Consider the following 26083-nt stretch of genomic DNA (forward strand, 5'->3'; position numbering starts at 1 on the left):
GATGTAGAAGAGATTTAATAAAAAGGCAAAGGCTTTGGAGAAAATGAAAGAACGGACAATAATATAATAATGATTTCTTAATTTATAAAGTGCCTTTCCCAATGACATTGTATCAAACATAAAAGAAGATAACACTTTCTATAGTAGAGACAATCATTATAATGCAAATGACTGTATACATGCCAACTAAAATACAATGGGAACCATAATGCATAAACAATAATAATTGACAACAAGAAAAAATAACCTAAACAAAGAACGAAACAACAAACGCAACCAACAGCTTCAGTGAAGATGACACTGGGGACCAGAGCTGTGGATTGATGAATGTGTTGTGACAAGTTTTTGTAAAACATTCAAATTCATTTATTTACACACAGGGACAGTAACTTTGAAACAGGCGCACATGTGCACGTGTTTGCCGGCTCGCATCCAGAGACGCAGCTATTTTATAACATACGCGCATACATGCGCACATGTTATAAAACAGGCTGTACGCACGCACATGTTGCACAATTTTAAATGGATGCGTGCAAATCAGGGCCAGAGCAAGGTTATTAGGCGTCCTAGGCAAACCTTCTGCCTTGTGCCCCCCCCGTCTCGCCCCTCCCCCCTGGTCTTGGCCCCGACTCCTACCTTATTCGTACCCGGCATGTGTGTGCTTCTCTGGGCCTCGAGCAGGATGGGCACTGCTCGCGGCCCGCCGAATCTCTACTCCTTTTTGTCGCGACCGCCTAGTTTGCCTAATAGGACGCGCTGGCCCTGGTGTAAATACCACTTCTACTGCATAAGAGGGAGGATTTTATAAGGGATGCGCGCTAATGTCATAGGTAGTTTTCCCAGTTCATTCCCAGTTCGTCCAGTTAAGAGAGAGGAGTTCCCAATCCCCTAGTTTAATAGGCTCTCTTTCTCCCTGTTAGCCCCGATCCTCAAAACCCCGCTGACTAGCCTAGATTTTTTTATTTTATTACTCACACGCCACCCATAGCAGTAGTAAAGTTACGCAGCAGGGGACCCTGGTGTGTGCCTGTGCGCGTAATATCTATGCACCATCTCTTGGTCTTCCCCTGCCATGCCCCTCCCCTTTTAAAAATCTTTTGACTTGTGCGCACAGCGGGAGATATGCGCGTTCACGGGTGGCTTATAAAATCCGCTCGGCGTGTACCAGCCCACCTTGTGCACATATCTCCTGCTTTGACGGGCGCAGGGCTTTTAAAATTCACCTTCTATTGCTTAAATGGCTTATTTCTTCCTGACATTTTTGATGGGCACAGGCACTAGTTACATAAAAAGGCAGCTGCTAGTTTGTAATTTTATAGCTGTAATCTACATAAATGAGGTTATAGGCAAAATTCATGAAAATCTAATTAAAATAAGTCTCAAAGAAAAGTTGTTAAGAATATGAAATCTAGAACAGGGAACATAACTACTACTTTAATTAAAATCACAGATACTTTTGTGAGTTAATATGAAAAATTATACTTAGAGGATCCATACTATAAAGAGTCCAGAAACACATTTTTTAAAGATTTAAAAATTTCAGGGTTGTGAGGAACAACATGTCAAGTTACGTTAAATCTGTAACTGAAATGGAAATTAAAAATGTCATTTCTCTAAATTAAAATTTGCTAAATTACTGCGGCCAGAGGGGGATGAGTTCTACAAAATATTTAGCGACTTTTGGTGCCATAATCTCTTTGCCATTGATACGAACATGCAGAGCAGTTTGAGAAGTTTTTGCCTGAACGAAATACAGCAGTAATGTAATCAGAGGCATTTGACTCTGGTGAAGTTATACCATCCCATCTCACTTTTAAACTAAGATTTTTCTCCCTTCTTAATCAGGATGTTAAGATCTATGCTAAAATACTGGCCAATAGATTAAAGTTAGTTCTACCAGACATTATTTCTCCGGAACAAACAAGATTTGTTCATGGTCGACATCCAGTATCTAATATCCGACGGTTACTGGTGGCTTTGGAGAGCTGTAGGCGGGCAGGAATAACAGATCCCCTGTTGGTTAGCTTCGACGCTGAAAAAGTGTTCGACAGGGTGGCATGGCAATATCTATTTGATGCTCTAAGTAGCTTTGGGTTTTCTGGGTCCTTTTTTATCAGCTGTCCAAATATTATATCGAGATCCCAAAGCTTTCATATGCATTAACGGCTCTACTTCCCCTTTATTTACTTTGGGTAGGGGAACTAGACAGGGTTGCCCCCTCTCTCCCCTCCTTTATATTTTATCCCTAGAACCCCTGACCCAAAAAATTAAGCAGTCCTCCCTCATCCCTGGAATTAGAACGGGGACTATAGAGCAAAAAATGATGTTATTTGCTGATGACATGCTGATGTTGATCTCTCATGCCCGCAAGGCTTTACTGGAGTTATTAACTGTCATTCAGACATTTGGTACCTTCTCTGGTTTGAAACTAAATTTAACTAAGTCGGAGGCACTGGATATTACGGGTTCTCTTCAGTCAACCTGGATGAATTTCCCGTTAATGTGGGCAACTGATACAATTAAGTACCTAGGGATTAGAATACACAAGGATCCCCAACAATGGTACTCTTATAATGTTACACCCCTGCTGAAAACCTTTCAGATGAAAACTGACAGTTGGAGTTCATTACCTTTATCAATATCGGGGAGAATCGCTTTGGTAAATATGATATTACTGCCAAAACTATTATATATTTTACAAATGACTCCATTCTATTTGAAGTCCAAAGACGTGAGAACATTCAACAGGATACTTGGTAAATTCTATTGGAGTCCCAAAAGGGCAAGATTGTCTTTCGCCAAATTGATGGTACCCAAAGCAGACGGTTTAGGAGTCGCTAACTTGAGATTTTATAACATTGCTTGTTTATTACCCACTTTACGGGAATGGCTGGGATATGGGAATGACTCAGATGCCTTGCAGAGGGAAGCATATTTACCTAATCATTTGGCATTTTGGTTACATGCCCCTCAGGGGCATGTAACCAAAATGTGGCTGGTGGAATGCACAAGTCTAGTGGAATGCACAAGTCTAGTGGCTGGTGGAATGCACAAGTGTTGGAAATATCTCCGACAAGTTTTACATTTAGAATGGAAAGTATCATATTGTTTACCCTTATTGAAAAATCCTGATCTCCCTGCAGGAATTCCTGTAAAGACTCTGGGGCGATTTCAAGCAAAAGGCATAGTAGACTTACTTCCTTTCGTGGAGTTACAGACCAACTCCGTGCGCTCTTTTGATTACTGCTGTCAGCATTTTGAATTACTTCCCACGAATTAATTTACTTATTTGCAAATTCGTAGTTATATACAGGCAAGCCAGTTATGCTGTAAAAGAAATCAGTAATGGTCCATTCCAAAGATTTTTGCATATTAGCTCATTTAAACTTGTAAAGTTATCTATGTACTATAGATTATTGCATGATAATTCAAAATATAATGTATACCAGTCCTGTTCTTCCCGCTGGTCTGTGGACTTAGAGCAGGATATTTCGGTGAAGGCATTACGAGTGAGTAGTCAACTGATTTAGAAGGTGGCGATCAGTACATCTATGAGAGAACTGCATTTTAAGGTTATGCATAAGCTCATTATTTGGCCCCAGAGAGCTTTTTTAGCTGGAATTACAACCTCTGGAGCATGCCTTAAATGCTCTCATCCAAATGCATCTCTGACACATTGTCTGTGGAAATGTACGCCAATTCAATCCTTTTGGATGCAAATTCTTAAACACTATTCTGCTCAATCCGTACAAGCTGAACTCTGGAATGGGACCTTTTGTTTGTTGGGGGTATCTTCTCAGCTTATTTCTACGTCCACACCATACTCCTCTTTATTACATAAGAGTCGACTAGTGGCACTTAGGATTATCTTACGTCATTGGATATCTTCGACACCTCCATCACTTCAGGAGTGGAACAGAAATCGATGTTTACAGCATCCAAGAAAAAACAGACGTTCTTTAAAATGAATTGGTCTCCATTTCTTCACTCACTTCCCTCTTCAGGGGATTTTACTGGTATTCGATCTTCTAGTTCCATTAGTATTTGTAATTCCTAATTTCTTCCTGCTATGGTATTTGTTGTTGTTGTTAAATACACTGGATGCTCCACGTAATTGAGGCTATACATATTCACTGATAACAATATGTGTATTTTTCAGCAGAATGTGTCTAGGGGGGGATGGGAGGGAGGGAGGGAGGGAGAGCTGGGGCTGGGATACTACTACTTTTAAAAATAGGTTATGACCTAACACAGGAGTATATGATCTTTTCGTTGTACTTTTATCATCAAGAATGTATATTATCTGTGCAAAAAACGTGTCTTTATCGATGTTACTGGAAACGTTATCTTTAGTTGTGTACTGTTGTGTTACTCACTTATGAAAATCAATAAAAAAAGGATTACAAACAAAAAAACCCCTAAGATTTTGAAATACTAGCTTCTGTGTTGACCTACAGATTAAGCAATTTCACCCCATATTTATTCACTACAGACCAAACAGGCTTTGTAAAGGAAAGAGACACCACCAATTTAATGAACATGATGTTGATACTTCAGACCTATTAGGACAACAAGACCAGTGTGATATGGGCAGGCCTTGATGGGCTTCATGAAGGGCCTTCCATAGGATCACATGGAGATATCTGTTTTGGACCCTGAATAAATTTGGTCTTGGGAAAGAATTCTTGGGATTGGTAAAATTATTATTTGCATCTCCTAAAGCAGGAATTTAGTTAATGGACAACTAACCAAATGATTTTCATTGTTTCATTGTCTTTTATCTCTGCTTTTCTTCCTGCTCACATGTGATCCACTGGAACTGTTACACTCTATAAAATGAATGTGCAAAATTTCTCTCCACTCCTTCCTGAAGAGAAATGAGATGAGTTTCTCTCCTTTGGCTAGAGGAGGGAGGAGATTGATGTATCTGCTCTGTTCAACTTATGCCATATTTGAGATGGCAGAGAGAGCCTGCTGACCAGCATAACTGAGATCTTGCTTTTGAGAAGCTATGAAGGCACACTGATAGGCTGTACTCTGCAGATCATCTCCTCAGAGTGAAGGTGAAAGAGTCTGTGGATCTCATAAAAGACCATCAGGCTGCTCTTCAGGCCCTCTCTACTCCAACCTGCCTTCTGCGCTTCAGAAGATTCAGAATCTGTGCCACTCAGAGGCACTTCCATAGATTCTCTTGATCCAGAGGACAGAACTCAAAAGGCAAAGAATAAGTAGAGAGGATCCTTAGTCCTTAGACAGAGATCAGCTGTGACCTATAGCTTTGTAATAGCAATAAAATTAGGCTGACTAGATAGGCGTTAGGCTCCTTATCTGCCATCACAATCTATGTTTCTGTGTTTCACATGGCCAATAGAGTTATTTCTTTTCTCAAATGCCCCCATGCAAGATAATCAATTAAAACTCATGGGCTTAAACTGCTGCGTCATGGCCCATGTAGCAGTGATATCTCTTATGATAAAGTCAGCACATTTTCCATTAGGGCCATCACAGATACGTGGCTCATGACGCACATCAAGTGCAGGATTATTAATCGTTCAACTTGATCCGGCACCTAGGTGGTGATAAGCTTTCTGAAAGACTTTTGTTTAAAAGCTTTGCAGTACGAAATCAGATTAGGCTCTTACAATAGGGGAGGGCAAGTTTGGAACATGGTGGGTAGCCTAATTGGGCAAAATAAAGGCATAAGTTACATGAAATTTCAAAGGGAACCTGCCCATTGTAGGTTCACTTTGAAAACGATCCCACCGAAAACATGAACTGCCTGAACTACGCCTGCTCTCAGAACCGCGTACGTTTCTCTGGTAAACTTATGTGCATACTTCTTAAAACTGAAAAGTGTGCCCCAGTGCTGCTGCAAGGAAACCCTCCGCACAGGCGGGGTAAGCTTCTGCACGTACGTAAGTTTAGCAGCACATCGGGTTTTTATAAAACCCCCATTTCTGCGCATTTTACGCGAGGCAATACGTTTGAAAATTACCCCTCCCCCCAAAAAAACCCCAGTATGTTTGTGTAGTGTAAAATATATCTATTCAGTTCCTCCAAACAGACTGGATATTATGTAACCTGTAGCGCAGTTTTTCTCATCCCTGTCCAGAAGGTGAACCTGACTGGTCAGGTTTTCAAGATATTCGTAATGAGTATGCATGAGCTAAGTAGGCATACAGTGGGCATGCAGATCTATCTCATGCATATTCATGGTGGCTATGAACGTAAACTAGACTGGTTAAGTGTGTCTCCAGGAATCGCTCTGCTCTAGGCCAGTTTCAGAATAAGTTATTAAACTTTTTTTTTTTTTCTTTTTTGGCCCTGCAGTTTCCTCCTGCTTCTTTGGGTTTCCAGCTCAGGTGGAACTGGTCTCCATTGGGGTAATGGTGCCACGAGCCTTCATTCACAGCTACCTGGTGATTTTGCCCCCTCTTTCTCCCCCCCCCCCTCCCACCTTAGCTCAGCCGTCACCGTGACAGTCGGCTGGAGGCTACAGAGCAGAGCGCCCTCTGGAACCCAACCAACACAGATGCTGAATCTGGCCACTAGGGGTCACTGTTGTGCAATGGAAGAGAATCCCTCCTTCCATCCCACCCTCACCAAGGGGCTGTGAGTACATGCTTTGCAGCATCCCTAGGCTTGGCTGGCCCAGGAGGCAGAGGCTGAGCCCGGGAAGTGAATCCAGGGCCTTCCACACGGCAATGCACAGCACTGCCATTGGCCCAGCCTCTAAACTTTTCATGTAACCTTTGAAAGCTAAGTACAGTTAAAGGAGGCAAGGGAGACTTTAAAGATTTGTGTTTAATTTTTATTGCAATACATACATACTTGTGTTATCTCAGTCCTCGGGTAGATTTTGTAAAGCTAAAGGTTTCTCATATTGTGGAAAGAAAGTGTTTTAAGGAGCTGTAACTGTAACTAAGGGTTCCTATTGCATAACTGGGTACTGGATTCTTGGCTGCAAGCTGATCATGCATCTCAGCTGGATGCTTGCAGAGAGAGACACCTGAACGGGCCGTTTGAATTCCATTTCATCTTTGTCACTAGATCTCTGTGCTAAAACTGTATACATTCAAAATGCTGGGTGTAGCATAGGCTGTTTGGTTTTTCTTCCTCATTATACTTTTTGCTTCTCTCTTTGAGTTTTCTTCTGTCCTCTCATTCTCCTTTACTCAGTATTGTGCCTGTGTTTCTAACTACATTGAAATCTATTTTAATACTGATGGATTATAAATTTATAATCTTCCTTCCCCTGATGTTATTGACTTTTATAGATCAACCCTTAATAACATTTTAAAGCAAGACGTTAAAAAAAAAAAAAGAAGTGTGGATTGCTAAAGGAAAGCGTTTAATGCAAAGTTGGTTGGCTCAGCGCAGTAAATTTTGCGTTAGTGTGTCTGCCTTTCTGGAAAGAAAAAAAAAAAGAGTGTTTGCACATCAGTAGTTCAGTGTGGGCCTCGTTTACATCCAGCCCCCGTATTAATGTGGATTTCCTGATCCTTTCACATTTTATAAAACCCATAAGCTGAAAATTCTGAAGAGTCTATACCTCTTGATTATCAGTTACTGATTCCCAAGCCATTGATGTGGGTAAATAGGGATTTACAGGTGTAAATCGGCCATCTGAAAGCTGCCATCCCTCAATCCAGGTAAAAGTATCCATGGTCTTCCACGGTGCATGCAGGCTTTTGGCTGAGATGTTCCCAGAGTTATGTTTAGGGTCATAAGAGGAACACTATGCATGTAGATTGGATTTTTCATTGAACGTTCTTCAGTGTCGAAAGCAGAGTTTGTGAGTCCTCTGTCCCCCTTGGCCAGTATTCAAAGGGAGAGGACACGCAATGCTTTCCCTTTGGCAAATGAGGTGCAAGGTTTGTGGGCACAAAATATCTGCAGACTTTGCACCTAGACAGGAAGTTTGAAAATGGTCCTCGCCTCGCCTTGTGCAGGGGCAGAGCATTTCTGCTTTGTTCAGTTACCTATAAAGTGAAAGAAACCTAGGCAGACGTTTGGAAAAGTTATAATCTGTTGAGTAAAAAATGCAGGAAAAGGCCTTGAGCTCTGAACATTTTCACTTGTTTTTCTCGCATTTCTTCTCATTGGCAGAGTTGTGTTGATATTTGATTCACACACTGCTGTTTTATTCCTCTGTGGTCAGAACGTTGCAGAACGTGAGGAGGCTCTTGGAACGTTTCCTTTCACAAAGGGTTTTGTGCATGGGCCTGGGAGAGGTGAGGGGTGGGAGCTGAGAGCGACTGTCTGCCTGCCAGCATTAGAGTGGCTCTCTGAGTGATTCAGTCCTGAAGGAGACTTTTCCTACCAGCATGTAACCTCCAGGGAGGGCCGGTTCACCTGGGAGCCATCACAGGAAAAGGGGAGGAAAAAAGCCAGAAATGTGGGCATCCAATTCCGAGCCAGATGTGAATTTTGATTGCTGTTATCATCAGGTTTTCATTGAATTCAAGTAATTTACTTAAAATCTTGTTTCTGTGTCTTGTCTAGTCACCATCTCCTGATTCTTCCTCTCCCCGGGGAGCAGAGTCGTCAAGCAGGCAGCAGCATGAGGATGGCTGTGACCCTGCGGAATCATTATCCAACAAAGAGGTACGGTGCCTCCTTTTCCACAGCTCTCGCCCTGAATCGAGCCATAATGTTTCCTTTCATACATCTAGGCACATGGCCAGGCAAAGTTTTTCTCCTGATGTTATCTCTGTTCTCTCTCTATCTATAGTGTGTAGAGCTGATCACATCCCTACGTAACATTATTTTTTTCTGCTATTCCTGTATTTGCACCATTTTTGATTTAGGATTTGCATATTAACCTTTATGTTCACAGTGCTGTTCGATATACTAACAAGCCCCCCCCCCCCCCCCAAAAAAAAACTTCCACTCCGAACAGTTGTTTTTACCCAAGTTTATTTCGATTTCTGTTTTTACCAATAGTCCAAAGCAGGTACAAAACATTCAACACAGAAGTAAAAATAGGCAAAACCAACAATTTTATCAAGACTACAATCTAAACATAACAAAACATATTATAAACAAGACAACTATACATCCTGTACCCCAGTTTTTTGTAACCTCTGTTCTTTGTAATGCTCTCATGCGCAATCAGTTTCATTGTAAACCAGTGAAATTTGTATTTTTTACACGAGCGTCGGTATATAAAAGTTCAAAATAAATAAATAAAAATAAATCCATTTTGATAAAAAATTAAAAGTATATCGTGCATCAAGCAGTAAACACATAAGGCAGCGATAAAAGACATGTCCATTGTTTTCCATAATAAACAAGAAAATAAGAGCAAAATAAGAATACAAACGCTTGCCCTAAGAAAAGAGGACAATTCAGATAGATTATACTCTGCAGGGTACAGCACAATAAATCCAACTGCTTATTTTCCAAAATCTGTGCAGAAAAGAATCCCCTTTGACTTGCTTTCTGTCTTCTGAGCTTAGATGGGAGAGAATCCCACAGTTTCGGTACAGTTGCCCTCCAGCTCATCCCTGCCAATCTCATCTCCCTTGGAGTTGGAACCTGAAGTAACTTTCCAGCTGGAGGACCTTCAAGACCTCATTGGGAAGCACCAATCTAGGAGTCACCTCAAATACAGTGGGCTCTTTACAAAGAGCTCTTAAAGGGGGCTCATTTTCGCAAGGTTTTATGAATGTAAATGGCCTTTTAAAAATTACCGGTGGGGGGGGAGGGGGGATTCTATGTATAAAAGTACACCCAAAAGCAATATTGTGCTTTTATACGCACTACAAGGAAGTGTTCCAGGGGGTGGGGTTGGGATGGGGGGAATGATTTATGCGCTTGTTTTCAGTTTCAAAAGCAGATTTATGCGAATAAATTTGCTATGAAAATTCAGGTGTGCTTTGGTCCCATGGACAGATTTAACAATAAGCAAGTTGTGGACTTTTGGATTTTCTACAGGGCATTAATATTTGGACCATGACAGCCCCATTAGCAGGAAACTACAATAATTTAGCCTACCAGTTACTGGAGCAGGGAGGCTAGATCTTTTTTGCTTGAAAAAGGCCATAGCTGGCATAATTGGTGCAGCTCGAAATTGCAGGACCTCATAACTTTTTAATGTTTATTTTAACCTTCACCTCACTACTACTAGTCTTACCACCTATCCCCACAGATCCATGTTGGTCCTACTGGACGGAGGGACACTATCTGTCAATGTTAAACGAACTAATAGATACAGGTTTCCATCCCAATCCTCCCACTTAACGATTTCCACTACTTCTGGATAGCTTGCTCTCTCTCCCCTCTCTCTCTCATTGCTTACTTTCTATTGCCCCCTTCAGTTTGTTTGCAAACCGCTCAGTATAACCAAAAGTACAAGTTATGCTTTCTCTCACCTATATTTACTATTTATTAAATAGAAATCTTTGCCCTAAGTTCTGAAAGTCACAAAGCATCACATGTTACTGAATCAAGGAATATAATCTCCATCAGCATTAAGGCTTGGGAAATAATGGCTGAATATAGAGTTTTGCCAAATATCAGTTGTCATCAAAGGGTTTTTGAGACTGATTCAGTGCTATTTTGGTATCAACTGTTAATGATTTAGCTTGGACAGAAAAAAAAGAAATTCAGGATGTTTGGAAGGCAGAGCTACCAAAAGCTTCACTAGCACCCTCTGTGCCAGCCCCAACCCACCCACCAGGGTTTTAATTGTTTCACAAAGGCTTTTATTAGAATGGAATGAGTCTTAGAAGTTTCCATTTTGGAGCCATTTTTCACCACTTTTAAAGAAACAGTACCTCTATTTTCTCTGCACATCATAGCTCCCCCCCCTGTTAAAAACACATTTAAACTAGCTTCCATTTTAATTCTCACAAAATATAAATTGTGGCATGATTTCTCAGTAAGCCTGGTGCTACAGCACATTGAACAATAGCTCTTGGAGTGTGACACTTCATTTAGACTAGTTGGACTAGTAGACATGTCCTGCATCCTATAATTATGCCCTTATGTCTGCCAGGGTCTTTTCTGAATTCTTCCTGCCAGGGTCACATCACATCAGCAACTTGCTCCTTCTACATCACAGCATGGCATTATGGTGAAGTAGAATGAATCTATCAGTTGAAAAGCACAATGTACCTATTTCACATACAAAGTGCTCATTCAGAGGTTGCCCACACACAAGGTCAGTCTGTCTTTCTATACCACAGTAACCACATTAACCTATCCAGCATGCTTCGTTGAACACAGCTTTGAAGATAAATCATCCTACTGATGACATGATGGGCAATCAGACACAACCTTGTTTGCAGCAAACAGAAACGAGCTTAGCATCCAGATTTTGGGGAAATCACAACAACATCTTACTAGATCAAGCTTTTCAAGGCACTCATGATTTCTTGTATGAGACTTGGCTACTGGTAAGGATGCAGAAAAAAAAACTATATATATAGGGGGCACTGTAAGATGGATAACAACATCCTCCACCCTCTAAGCAGAAAAAGGGAGAATGAAAATGAGATGAAGGGGTGTATACATGAGAAAAGTCAAGGCTCATGCTGTTGGTTCTGTGCAAAGTCTGTAGGAAGGCAGTGTGGTGCTGTTCTTTGCAAGTCAGATGTTGCTTAAATATCTGGTATATAGATACAGTATTAGCCTCAGGCAGCTAATACATGGCACAAATCTCAGCTGCAGGTTAAACCTGCTGATTTTCTTGGGCAGTCACAAAAGCATGTATTGGGTCAGTCTGCTCTAGATGAGCTAAATTATGCCTGACTTACTCACAGAAACCTCTCTGGGCTGATGCCTTACTCTTTGAACTAGCTCAGGAGATGCAGGGAAGTGAGGAAGGAGATCTGGGCAAAGAGGAAGCCATTCAGTCATAAGAGGCCTTTCGAAGCTCCAGTTGATTTGTCTTTGCAGTGTCTGTGATGAAAGTGTGAACTACCTTGGATAATATCTGTAACCTACCATCATCCATTACCTGGGGAGTGAAGGGAGGTGAGGGCTATGAGGCAGATTAGGGGATAGTGATCGGAAAATAGGAAAAATCTCTTTATCAACCATACAAATGTTGGAGGGGAATTATCCGACTGAGGAACTGCAGTCTCCTGTTCAGGTAATTGAACATCAATGTGATCTACAAATTTTGTCACTTTGTGTATATATGCTCTTCTTTTGTTGCCGAATTATTACAGAATATGATGTATCATATTCCACTTTGGCCTTGAAACTGTTAAGCATCTGTTAACTACAGCACACTATTTTTATATGTCCTGTGCCTACCCGATACTTTATTTTGCTCAGTTGCCAAATTTTATATAGGGCTTCTGTCCTAGGTGTTTATAGAATGTAAATTTGGGCTAATTATGGGTTCTTTAACTGTACTAAAAAAAAATCAATGTTTAGCATGGTTTTCTTGGCGCAGATATTATTGCTGGGTATTTTTCCTGGTTGAATGAAATACATTCATTTGTGCAGTTGAGGAGTCGTCGGCACGGAAAAGGCACAAAAGCAGAGTAGAGGATCCATGGCAGGCAAGAAGAGAGTTGAGAGAGTACTACCCTGTTTCCCCGAAAATAAGACATCCCCCGAAAGTAAGACCTAGCAAAGTGTTTATTTGGGAGCATGCCCGTCGCACAGAACACCAGAGCATGCAGCTGTGATTTTTTTACCCTGCAGGATTCACAGTTAGTTGTCATCACAAACCAGCATAACCAGACAACTATTCAGAATATAGTAAATGTTCATTTTTTTGTTCGACAATATGTGAATTCTTCTTCATGGAAAAATAAGACATCCCCTGAAAATAAGGCCTAGTGCATCTTTGGTAGCAAAAATTAATATAAGACACTGTCTTATTTTCAGGGAAACACGGTAGGAGAAGTGGTTTTCTGGTGTTTATCCAATAAACCCCTAGTGTTTTGTTTTGTTTTTTTAATCTGGTTTTTTTGGTGTTTATCAGTTAAAACCTAAAATCAGAAGGCCTAATTATATACAGAAGAATGCTTACGTCCGGGACTCCTTTCAGGTGGTGTGAGTCTTCCAGTGTTGGGTCATGTAAGATAAAAAGTGGAAAGCTGGCTGACTCTTCTGTGGTTCCTCTAGTACGGGAATGGTGGTCTTATAAGTGCATGGCCTGGAAAAAGAGGACACTTGCGTTCTTCTTCGTTGTCTGAAGTATATGTAAAGTATTACTTCTGTTTTGCTGGTTCGCGGAGGGTTTTCGGTACCACTTGGCTGTAAGTCCTGCATCTCATTCGTGCACCTTTCCCCTTGTACACATGCCTGTCAGTGTGTATACAGGTACTCTTGCAGCTTTTGCAGTTGATATCCCCTGTGCCAAGCATGTGATATTTATGCTTCTGTTTTAGAATGGTATAGCAAGATATGTCACTTACCAGGTTGAGGTTGCATGGTTCCTTCCAGGCCCTTGTTGACCACCTCAAGAATGGTAAGAATGGTAAGATGCAGTGAGAAGGGCTATCCTTCCTGGTTGCTTGTGGAATGTCTCGTGATCTTGCCACCCTTATGGGACTGTACCTGTACCCTTGCATCTCTTCAGCGTGTTTGAATTCTTCGGCTCACTGGGTGCCACTCTAATGCTGTTACTATCATAGAGAATTTGACTCCATACCTGCTGTTTTGTAGCAATATCAGTAGCCCTAGAGTGCTCCCTATAAAGCTATGATAAATGTGAGACCACTTCTTCCATCAAGATCCCTATGAGATTTCCTGTTTTTTCTGTACTTTAATTGAATACTGGTAGTCTCTGGACCCTCAATTCCCCTCTAGTTCATAGAGCCTGAGGGCATATTGAGGTTCTGGGTACTGCAAGCAGTGGTCCTTTCTTGAATGATCAAGGTCCTGCAGGCTGCTCTTGTGCCCCTGAAAGTGGGGTCATTGGTTATCGGCTTTCATCTCTCTCAGTGCTTGCTTAGCAAATCAGGAAAAGGAGTGGGTTGTATGGAGGCCACATTTTTATAAGCTGGGTATATCCTGTTAAGTCTGAGAGATGCTAATTCTTTCATGAGATGCATGTGCTATGATGAAGACCTGTGTAGTCAGCGTTAGAGCTTAAGTAAAGTATATAAGGTTTTAGACCTTCCCACTAATTCTTGTAAGTGCCTTATACTTCAGAGGTCCCTAATTCATTTCCCACTGCAAGATGGCAATTTGCAAACATGAGTGTTGATTTTTTTCCTTCCATTATAAATCTAATAATTCTATTGATAAAATGGAGGTCATATGTGTGATATGTTACTTTGATACTGTTGTTCAGCTTACCTGAGACTGAAGTTTCCCCAGTATGTCCTATGGAACTGGGTCAAATAAGGGTTTGAGAAAGTATGCAAATGAGACAGGCTTGTGATTGAAGTGTGTACGAAGTTCTGTGGCTTCTTGCCTTTTGTACTGATATCAAAGCTCGGGCATGCCCGATGTACTTCCTCCACCGTTTTCCCCAAGGTATTGATGTCATTGAATTGACTGCCTGTCCAGAAAGTATAATGAGACTGATAATGACTTCCTCGGCTCAGGAAGGGTTCAGTCTCTACAGATCTGATTAAATGCTTATTGTTGACCTAATTCATGTGTGGCCAACTTTGGTCCTTAAGAGCCACACAAAGGTCTGATTTTTCAGGATATCCATAATGAATATGCATAAGATTGATTTGCATACAATGGAGGCAGTGCCATGCACATCTTTGTCATGAATATTCATTGTGGATATCCTGAAAATCTGTCCTGTTTGTGATTGTTGAGGATCAGAGCTGGCCATCCCACACCTATTCACTGCAATTTGGCCTCCAGAGGCCAACATCTTTGATTTCAGAATAGCATTTGAATATCTATGCCACTTTCCTGAATAGCTGGTCACTACGATTTCTTTTCTGACCTCTGAATGAGCGAATTGAGCCCCCATGTCTTTAACTCATCATCTTCTCTAGACACAAACAGACCCACCCAGGATTGAGTTTCAGCACATATACATGTCTGTGATAATCAGACACTGCCATTAAACCAGGTTATTCATGAAAACGTTACCAAAATATCTGTGCTGGGTTTGATTTCATTGATCAGATCCACCGACTTCTCCTCCCCTCCCACCAAGTTTCAATGAAGCTCCTTGGAATTCACCATTCAATAATGACTTTTTTTAGTTAATCTGCAATAATTTTAATTTGAAATGATTTGTTTAACAGGGTGCACATTTTGTAGCCACTTTGATACAATAACTTTAAAAGACACACAAGCATGAGGAGGGACAGAATAGTTAAACAAAATGACATTGATGGTTCAATTTAATACACACGTACCATGGCGGATTAGTAGTTCTTATTATAATTAATAAAGCAGTTAGTGCTCCAGCATTTGAGGATTTTTATTTGCTTTGTCCAAACCCTCAATTGTTTTGAAGAAATCCATTTTGCTTCTCTCCAAATTTGCTGCTGCTGCTGTAATCCATAGCGTGAAGAGGAAGCACAATGCAGCCTTTGGAACCAGAGCAGCAGCTAGAGAAGTGCTAACGAGCCAATTGGCCAATTGGCTTTAAGGACAGCTGATATTTGGCAAACTGCTCTTCCTGTTACCTAGCAAAAAGGCTGCCACTTGTTTATAACTCACTGTGTGATTTTTTTTTTTTTTTTTTTTTGCATGGAAGGGTTTATTGCATTTTGAGCATGCTTTGTTTTGTTTGAAACACTGTTTGTCTTAATTACAGTCAAGGAAAAGTTTGGCTTCATTCCCTACCTATGTTGAAGGTAAGATTTAATTTCTAATTGGGGAAAATGCTACTTTAATTAAATGCCAAAGATAGAATGAATACAAATTTGATAGTGTTAATTCAGACTGCAAAATATCTCATTACATTAATGCATGAGCATGCAGTCACTCATTGCAGATGTGTGTGTTCTATCGCCTACTCTGTGGGAGTGGCATAGATATTTAGTAGAAAGTTTTGTATTCTTCATGTATTGACATTAGGGGTGTAATATGTTATGTGCATTTATGTTCATACACTAGAAGGGGCATCATTCTTACAGAAGGCACTCCAGGCTCCACATACCCCAAAGTAGAAACGAATACTTTTTATTTTAACCCCTCTCTGGGACCTTATTGTTTCTAAGGTAACTATCACCTTTCCAGCACAAGTGCTGTCCATCTCAGCAGCCTCACAAAAGGGACCTGTTGACTTGCTTAACCCTCATCCTGTATTGCAATTTTACAGTTTATTATTCATATTGAAGGGAAACTTTGTACCTGAAAAAGCCACATTACTTGTATCATGGGGCAGTCACTATATACGCCCCAATCACATGCACTATCAGTATCTAGTAATAATAATGTTGACTCAATTTTTAAATGTTCAAGTCTTTATTAACAATGTATAACATTAATAAATTAACTATAAATTAAGGATAGGAACCAAAACTTGAGAACTAAGGAAAAGTAAAGTAATAGTAAAGATTTTATTTTTAATGTCAAAACTTGAAAAATGTAAACATCTGATGACATCTAAATCTTTGGACAGTCCTCATGATTTTTACTTTTCAAAGTCAAGTGCATAGCATGAGGGTCGTTCCAGGCTGCATGCATACAAAATACTGGCACTCTATAGCATCTCTGTATTTTTCTGGCTGTTGAGCTGTCTGGTGGGTTTCTGGGGGGGACATGCAATCTTATAATTTAGTGTCAGCATTGCAGTTTTGATGGTCTTATTCAGTTTCTGAAAGGTTTGTATATGCCCAGTGATTTTCTGCCCAGGTCACCAACCTGGAACCTTTTAGAACTTGCTTTCTTTTCTTCATTGAGGAAAAAGTGAAAGTTGGACCAAACCCAGTACCTTTATATTTAGAGAATTATCACCTAATATGAGCATCATCAGTTGCTTTCCCTGTTCTTTCAGGAACAACTGACATCTTTTCAGTCAACTTCTCTTCTTCCATTTGGAGTAGTATCCTAGCCAAATGATCAGACTTGCAATGCCAGCCATTTTGAAGAACAGTGTCATTGGCTACCCTTTGATTTTTCTCTGGATGGTACTCATCCTTATCAAGTAGTCTAAGTTGAGCACACCACTTATTTTTTTTTTTTGTTATATTCCGGGATGACATCATATTTTCTTTGCTCTTCACTTCCAGGTCATGGTACATGATGAAGAGCAGTAGCCCAGACTTTCTTCTAAGTCACAGTTGACATCAGTTGGAGCTCGACATGGAAATTTGACTTGAAAGCTTCTAGAAGCTTGGACTGTACCACAATGGGCTTGTGCAGCCCTGACCATACCCCCATATTTTATGTGAGGCCACACAGTCTCATCTTTTCCATGAAACCTGCAGGTCATGGTTCATCTCTCTCTTGGCTGCTACACTTGGCTGGGACACTTTCTTTAGAGCCCCAGGGGCTGTCTTCATAAGACCCTATGGGTTGTTCATTTTTCACTCTCTAGTCCTTTTAGTTAAGTTTTTATTTACTCATTCTGAGTATTTTCTATTTTTTTGTCAGCCACTTAGTATACCAATTCCAGTACCCCAGAGCAGTATCAGTCGAGTTTTGTACTGTCATCAAGTCGTTTGATTTTGCCTCACTTGTTGCCTCAGGTAGAGATGACCAGTGGCTTCGATAAGTGCTCCCTGTATGAGTGCATCAGGACTAATATGATAGATGTGTGCTTTGTATGCGGGTTGACTATGACATCTTGGACTGTTCTTGTGTGAGATTATGACCACTGGAGGATGCCTTTTTCTTCTGGGAGCTCCTGGAGAGACTCTTTGGGAGACTTAAGCCTGGCCAATTGGCACTGATGATATAGACTTCAGGGAACCCACATGCTACACTGGCTGATGGTGGTGCATCAATATTTGGGAGACATCAGTTCCGCTGAATATTGTGTACCAGGAATGGAGAGAGACTTTTGTCTGCCTCCTCCCCTCTGAAAGAAGTGCATCAACTTCTTCGTTACTGGCAAGTTCTAATGATATGCATTGGGTGATTAAGAAGAATCAACATCAATCTTTCTCAATGCATAATGTTAGGGACATGAACATTCTGGAAGCAGCCATGAATCCCCGGAAGTGTTCCCGTGGGGAAGAGAGCTCACCTTCACCACAGCCCCGGAAATCACATCAGTCTCCAAAAGCCCAGATGTTTGCCACTGATTCACCTCTGATGCCCCAGGAAGATGTGGGCTTCCTTCCTTTTTCCCAGTCTCTGCTGGCATCAGCAATTTTCAAGGAGGAAATGGACAGATAATTCCAGAAGGAAATATATGATGGATAACATATATTATATTGATGCAGACTGCCATCCAGCCCTTGCTGACAGAAGGGTGTCTCCATTCCCAGAGGGGAATCAGCTTTGAGTATCGCTGCACTAATGCTGATTTCCAGTGCATTGGTAGGGAGAGCTTCATCAGGGTCTAGGTCCCAACAGGCAAGTGTAGTCCTCTCCAAGATCTTCGTTGCTAGCTGAGTGAGATTCCATTTTACGCCTCCATCATACCCATCGGGCTCAGAATAATCCTGAGTGTACTGCTATGTATCTGAGGATTTCTGTGATCAGGAGGGGTCAATTGGTCTCTCCTCTGACCCCTCTCCTCCACAGGAAACACTATCTCCTCCATAGAACCTCTCCTTTGCTAACTTTGTGAGGATGACAGATAACATTCCATTTGAATTACAGAAAGAAGAGTCCAAGATGAAGATGAACTCCTCTCTCCTCTCCCCCCCCCCCCATTGATATTGTGGCAATGCCCATCTATGAACTCCTTCAGGAAACCCACATGATAATGCGGGAGACTCCCTTCTGTGTGGCTCCTGTTCACAAGAAGGTGGATGGAAATGGTCATGTCCAAGAGGCTCCCAGATTCAGAAAGCAACAGCTACCACACCAGTCTGTGGTGGTTGAATCTTCCCTCAAGTTAGACCCAAGAGGTCTAGGACCCACTCCTTGCTACCCCCAGGAAGGGATTCTTATACCCTTGACATGAGGGGTTTTTATGTGTAGCCCTCTATCAGCTCTACATTAAAAATATTCTGAAAGATGTCAAGGAGTTCTCAAAGCAAAAACAGCATAACTTGGAGTCACTAGTGGACAAATAGCTGGAGTGTGGAAAACACATGCTCCATTCTAATTTTGTGTTGAGTTGGCATTGAGAGACTCTACAATGGGTATCAGCATTCACAGACTTGCCTGGCTGTAGACCTCAGACCTTCCACATGTTTCTCATGCAGGAACAGCTGGAATCTCCTGTGGCACCCACTCTTCCTCATCAGAAGTGGAGAATGGCCTTCATCCTCAGATGATGTGTCTCCTGATTCCTCACTGTCCGTGGTAGTGAGAGGACGCTTTCTTGTCTCTCGGAACTGCAGACAAAAAAACCCAATGGTTAGAACTGAATGCATTCAAGTAAAAAGTTTTTAAAAAACCATCGGTCTGCCTCTTCTGTCACAGGAACCAGCTTATAGCATTTACTTTCATAGGCAATAAAGATAGCTAAGCTGAGCAACAATCTCTGCCCTTACTGCTGCAGGCCAGGCAGCATAATTGTCCCCAACAGAGGTGCTGAACAAAAAAAAAACCAAAACTCTGTGCAGCACGAAAAACTCAAATTTAGTAGGTTTAGTGAGAATAAGTAAAGGGATTGTCATACCTTAGAAACAACAGCTTCTGAACTCTCTCCTCCTTTGGGCTCTTCCACAATCTTTTCATTTTCTCTTTCTCTCTCCCTCTGTAGCAAAAAATGTATGCTGGTGTGTGCTCGTCTTCTCCTGGCTCTATCCTCAGTAAAAAGGTTTTCTCAAAAAGCACAAAGGGACCGATGCAATTAAAACACGCAGAAAGCAGGCACTGAGTATTCAGCGCCCACTTTCCTAATGCGCCCCCAGGCACCTCTCCTGGGGGAACCTTGCTATATTCTAATTAGGGGTCACACTGTCAAGGAGGCGCTAGGGTCGACTGCATGCCCCTAGCGCCTCCTTGACAGCAGGCGCCTGGGAGAGGCCGGCTGTCCATGGCCATCTGCCAGTTAAGAAAACGGACGCTGAATTTATCAGCATCTGTTTTCCTAACCGGCGCACAGCCACGGGTTCGGGAAAACGGACGCTGGTTAACTGAGCGTCCATTTCCCGAACCTGACTGCTGGCACTTTTTTTTAAACTTTTTTTTATTTTTGAATCTCTCATTCTTCAAACTTAATATTGCTACAATATTAAGTTGGTGGATGTACAAAAAAGTAGTATTTTACTTTTGGGAGTGCTCAGAAATGTGCATATTGGACGCACATTTTTTTTTTTTCGGGTGCATAACTAATAGCCTCATCAACATGCATTTGCATGTGATGAGTGCTATTAGTTTCACCACGCATTGAACGCGGGTTGTCGAGGCGCTAATCTTGTGGTTGCATAAGGGGATGTGGACGCGCCCACTCAACCCGCATCCAACTGCAGGTTAAACAGTGCGTTCGACTGAGCGCACTGTATTGCATGGGCAAGGGCGTGCGAGAGAGATGCCTTGAGATCCTGCAGATAATAGAGCTAACCTGCATTTCTCTGGTAAAGGCTATCTGAGTTCTAGGCCACCAAAGGTGTTTCACCTGTGACCCGCAAAGGTATGACGTGGTGTGGAATTTAACTTGAAGGCTCTCCCCCCTTGACAAGAAGCCTCTTGCAAACAACAGCAAGTGCCAGTGACAATGTGCTAAAATCTACAGTCCTAGGTATTTAGTTATCCCTGCTTTGACTGATTTTTCCTACTGGGGCATCTGAGTCCAGTGCCCCTGCACTTATTCTTCCACACAGAAGAAATCGCTGTCCTTTATAAATATTGTGTACTGGAGTGCCAGTGACAATGCCCTAAAATTACATAAACTTAAAAAAACCAAACAAACCATACTTTGGGGTATAGGCTGTATTCAAGGGTGCCACAATACCACTGTATACAGGATGAGGGTTAAGAAGAGGTCTGAGGTTGTTTGGCATCGTTAGTGGACCAAGGATATTTCCTGCCTCCTTTTAGGAAATTCTCCCAGCTGCCCTACTTCTAGTAGTAAATCATCTTCACTCCGTCCATTTGATTAAAGTGACAAGTGTCCTTCAATACTACAATGTTTATAAAGGAGATGGCTCCCAAAACATTGTTTTCCTATTGTACTTTGGGTAAAATTTAAGAGAGATGTGTTGTTTTTTTTGTATGGTATTTCCTGCACTGTGCCACTCTGTTTGATAATCTTCTAATCATGCTTACCTCCATTTCAGGTAGAGTTCTTAGTATCTCCCAGAATATTAATGATTGGCTGTCTTGGTAGAAGTCATGGTGTATTTCAGGGCAGCTAGAAGAAGTTATTTTTGGCACCAGCAGCAGCAGAGAAAAATCTTTTTGACAATACAATAATAATTTCCAACTTGTAAGCTGTTTTCTTTCCCAACTGGCAGTGGCAGTCATCCATTCCCGACCTTTTCACATTAATGATTTCCTCAAAAGAATAGCGGCTGCAGCGTCACCTCTTCTATGCCTGACTCTCACACATGCCTTCATTGTGCTAAAAGCGCTGCAGGACCAGGGAATTTATTTTACTACACTATACTGGTTTCACCTTTCTGTGTCTGGAGTTTTTCCTTTCTGTCTCTGTCCAGGCTCCAGTTTGCGTGGTTTGTTTTTTTTTAATTTTTTTGTCCTTTCCTTCATTCCTGCGAATCATGAAAGTTCTTGGGGCTGATATGCGGGTGCTATCTAAGATGTCCAGTGGCATTTATACTCAGCTGTCTTATAATTAGCTAGATAAATTAATCTGGCCAGCTGTAGGACAGCCGTGTAGCAGTCCTAGACACATCCGACTAACTAACCCCTAGATTCATCAGTAACGCAGGGATAACGCCTGCAACTAAGAAAAAGGGGCCTGTTTAAGGAAATCTGGGAGTTACCGCTTCACATCAGTATTATCACTCTGCACGGTAAGTTTACCAGAAGTGGTAACCCCACCACCACCACCACCTCTCTCTCTCACACCCCCCCCCCCCCCCCCCCCCCCCACATCACAGACCCTTCCCCAGCCTAAAAATGCCCAAAACAGAATTTGCGAAAAAATCGCAAATTGTGTTATGGGCATAACGCATGATATCGCACAGCTTAACACTATTGAAAAAGGTGTAATTATTTTCGCCGTTAAAACTGCGATATCATGCGTTATGGCTTCACACTTTGCCAGCCCACTTTTGTGGAAATCCCACCCCCCCCAACTCCTCCCCAATCCTTCCCCTTTAAAAAAAATTTTCATCGCGCCATGCATTATGGTGCTTATTGCATGTGTTAAGGCCATAACACATTTTGAAGAATGATGCAGTTAGTTGGATAATGCTGAGTATCAGAGTTTATCTGGCTCAGTTATCCGGACAGATGTCCCTGCCCTAGAATGCCCTCATCCCGCCCTTTAGCCAGTTAACTTTTTAGCCGGATTAGAAATTATCCACCTGAGTGACAGCCGCTGACCATGCCCAGGTACTCAAATGGTACCACTTAGGTGGTTAAAATCTGAACTTAACCAGCGAAGTGGTGCTGAATATCTTGTTTTTCCAGTCTCCTTTTTCTCTCCCCTTCCCCAAGCAGGCCCTCCATTATTCTTCTGTCCAACTTCACAATCCCTCTTCCATCCCAAACTGTCCTCTTTCCCTCTTCCTGCCTCCCAAAACTACTTTTCCTCTTTCCCTTCATCACTTCCTCAACAACATTCTCATTCCCACTCCACTACCTTCTATCCTGACCCCTCCCCCCCAAAACCTTTTTTGTTATCTCTTCCCTCCGCATCTTTTTTTTTTCCCTGTAGTCTTTCTCGTTTCTCTCCATCTCTTCCTCCACAGCTCTCCTCCTTATCCTCCATCTTTCCCCACCCCCCACAGAAATTATATCATTGGGCAAAACGGGCATCATTTCAAAACCAGATAAGAAAACTAATTTGCAGGCTTTTTGCACAATGTTTTGGTATATTCTTGCTAAAATTTAAATCGAGCCTTTACGTGAGAAGAGAAAGATATCCGTAACTAATTCGAGGCTTTGGCAATTGTGAGTTATGGAAACCTCTCCTCATGCATGAGCCATGAAAATAAAAGCTTTAGCCACAAGCATTATATCTCTGCCTGTAATTACAACTCTGCTAGTATATTCTGCCCCCATATTGTGAAAGTGCAGTTCTGTTGAATTTCTTCGTTCTGTAATGACGTCATGTGGATGGCATGGTTTGCTAGGCATTAGCACCTTCAAGCGGCCTTTGATGTTCTTGTTCTCTGGTAATTGGATCTGCCCAGTAACTCTGACTCTGTTTCATAGTTCCCGGACCCTGTGACCCAGAAGACTTAATTGATGGAATCATTTTTGCCGCCAATTACCTCGGCTCCACCCAGCTTCTGTCGGACAAAACTCCATCGAAGAACGTGCGGATGATGCAGGCACAGGAGGCTGTGAGCAGGATCAAGGTCAGTCAGCATTCTTATGGGGCTTTATGTTTTGATTTCTGTTCAACTAGTCCAGATAGAAAAAGATGGGGTAGCTGGGCTTATGAAAGGCCCAAAACCGTGAGCTGTATGCTGTTGGCTAAGGATCATGCTACAGACTGTTGACTGTACAAAAGATTTCTCAAGCTTATCTCAAACGTTCATTCACAGAAACTACAACATTGCTGTACTTTTATATGATTCCCGGGATTTGAAGACATTACTTAAGTATTTACCCGATGGAGGTCATCCACTTTCTTGTATAATTGAAAAGAGTACGAATTTCAATCTTTGCCTATATGTCACACAGGCTAGCAGAGATAAATTGACAGAATGACACAATTAGTGATCAGCCCATCATACAGGCACAATAGGAAAGGAGATCCTTCGCCCAAAGAGCTTACAGTCTTAAGCGAAAAGAACAAGAGACATGAGAATGGCAGGGTAGAAGGAATGGTTTAATAACAGAATTGACCGAGACTCCCAGTAATCTCCCTGAAGAGGTGCGTCTTTAGGCAGAACTAGAAAGGCAGAGAGAGAAGAGGCCTGCTGTACTGCAGTATTAGTTCAAAGGGAATGGACAGCACAGGTAAAAGTCTTGAGGGTCCATGCACTTAAGTACGGAAGACCCAGATCCAGTTTGCAGACCCTGGCTTCTTGCAGGACAGGCTGAAGATGTGGCGGAGGCAGTGTTCATGGCTCCTGGGTGAGGAAGGAGTTTTGGTTTTGAATCATAGCAACACCTGCTGGCCTGACAGGGTGCATGTGTACTGGGTTCTTGAGGGAGCTGTTGTCTGTGACCCCTGTCCAAGGACTGTCACTGCAGTGGTTGGGGCTTGTTGGGTTATAGAACCAGGGGAAAGCCCCAGGTGATTGTGAATGAAGGCTCATGACACATAGCTCAGTAGGAGCTGGCTCCAATTTCAATGGATGCCCAAAGGAGCTGGCCAGAAAAGTAAAAACATGGGGGGTGAGCATGGGGAGAGGAGAAACAGATGGCTGAGAGGAGAGAGGGCTAGTTCTGAGCACAAGATGTGGGAAGGGGGGGGGGGGGCTGAGATGTAGGGAGGGACAATGGAGAGCAGGGCCTGGAGAGATGAAGAAATGTGTGGAAGCAGATGGTGAGCTGGTAGAGATACTCAAGGAGGGGAGAGGCTGAAACAGATTTAGGGAGGGGAAAGTGATTCTTGCCATTTTGCAATGAATGACTGGTGTTGCGGAGGAAGGAAGGCACATAAAATCTACTGCTTTTCTAATTGGTGATGAGTTTAATTTCCAGCCGTGTTGGGAAATATAGTACCAGAGCAATCGAGCTCCCTGAATAAGTCATCACGGTGGGAGGGGGGGGCTCAGGCTTTAAAACAGCAGCAGCACCTGCTAGCCATTGTTTTTTAGAGGAGACACAGCAACATGGGGTATCTGACGATGACGCTCCTTGACTTTGGACACCCCCCCCCCTTCACATGCTCGTTTTTCACAGCACTACATCCATGTTATTAATATAGAGGCCAATATTCAGTAGGCCATTTAGTAGACAAGTTATCCTGCTAACATAAGCCAGATAACTTGTCCTGTATATTCAGTGGGGTAAATGTCCCACTGAATATACTCGCTTCAAGTTATCCAGCTATATATATACAGGACAGGATATAGCTGGATAATTTGAAAACCTATCCAGCTCAATTGGAATGTAGCTGGTTAGCTTTTCAAGTTATCCAGCCTTGTGTGTCAGTATCACCTAAAAAAAAACCCAACATAAATTTCAAGGGCCTGTGGCCCGATTGTGAACCTTTCCCTCCATTCCCCCCTTATACATAAATGGCCCTCTCGGGCCCAGCAGCCCCAAAACAAGTACGATCCCTTCCCTCCTGCCTCTGCTGCCACCACCACTACAGTCTTCCATCTTACTCAGAAGCCACACTGGAGCCATTGGGAGTGGGCGAGTGAGACCCTTGCTCCCGGCAGGGGATCTGTTTTGGCCATCAGGGGTGGGAAGGGGGAGGATAGGGGAGTCCAGGGTGGGAGAGGGGTGAGACAGTTTCTGATGTGACCAAGGAAGGGGGTGAATGAAGTCTGGGGGTACCGATGGCAACTTTTTGAATGAAACTAGGAAAGGTTGCGGTGGGGGGTGAGAGGAAGGGATCATTCTTGTTCTGAGACTGCTGGGCCTGGGGAGGGAAAGGCTTATGATCAGACCGCAGGCCCTTAGAATTTATTCTTTCTTTGGGTGACACTGACAGCTATTTAATCGGATATTTTTTAAGATATCTGGTTAGGTAGAAAGTTATCCGGCCACACTAGGCTGGATAACTTTAGACCTTCTCCAAAGAAGGTCTAAATTTATCTGGCTCACTTAGGGCCTCATTTTCTAAAGTATCGCAGGCCTGCGATACTTTAGAAGATGAGATGAAGACCCTGGAGAAGGACCATCTCTACACAACAAGAAACTGGAGGGAAGTGGAACAGATGAAAATCCATTTACAGTAGATAATGTATGGGAAGAGCTAAAGAATCTGAAAGTGGACAAAGCCATGGGGCCTGATGGGATTCATCCAAGGATACTGAGGGAGCTCAGAGATGTGCTGGCGGGATCGCTGTGCGACCTGTTCAATAGATCC

At 42.3% G+C, this 26083-nt stretch overlaps 1 protein-coding gene across 2 annotated transcripts in view; it reads left to right on the plus strand.

Moving 5' to 3' along the window:
* The window catches only part of APBA1 (amyloid beta precursor protein binding family A member 1), a 269347-nt gene that overhangs the window by 171008 nt on the left and 72256 nt on the right, over positions 1–26083 (plus strand). For both annotated transcript variants that reach the window (XM_029612798.1, XM_029612808.1), the window contains exons 3-5: positions 8506–8607; positions 15704–15743; positions 23302–23447. In XM_029612798.1, the coding sequence (XP_029468658.1) occupies positions 8506–8607; positions 15704–15743; positions 23302–23447 (288 nt within the window). The remainder of the gene's footprint in view (positions 1–8505; positions 8608–15703; positions 15744–23301; positions 23448–26083) is intronic.

The sequence above is a fragment of the Rhinatrema bivittatum genome, chromosome 1, assembly GCF_901001135.1.
Source record: "Rhinatrema bivittatum chromosome 1, aRhiBiv1.1, whole genome shotgun sequence".
NCBI classification, from domain to species: domain Eukaryota; kingdom Metazoa; phylum Chordata; class Amphibia; order Gymnophiona; family Rhinatrematidae; genus Rhinatrema; species Rhinatrema bivittatum.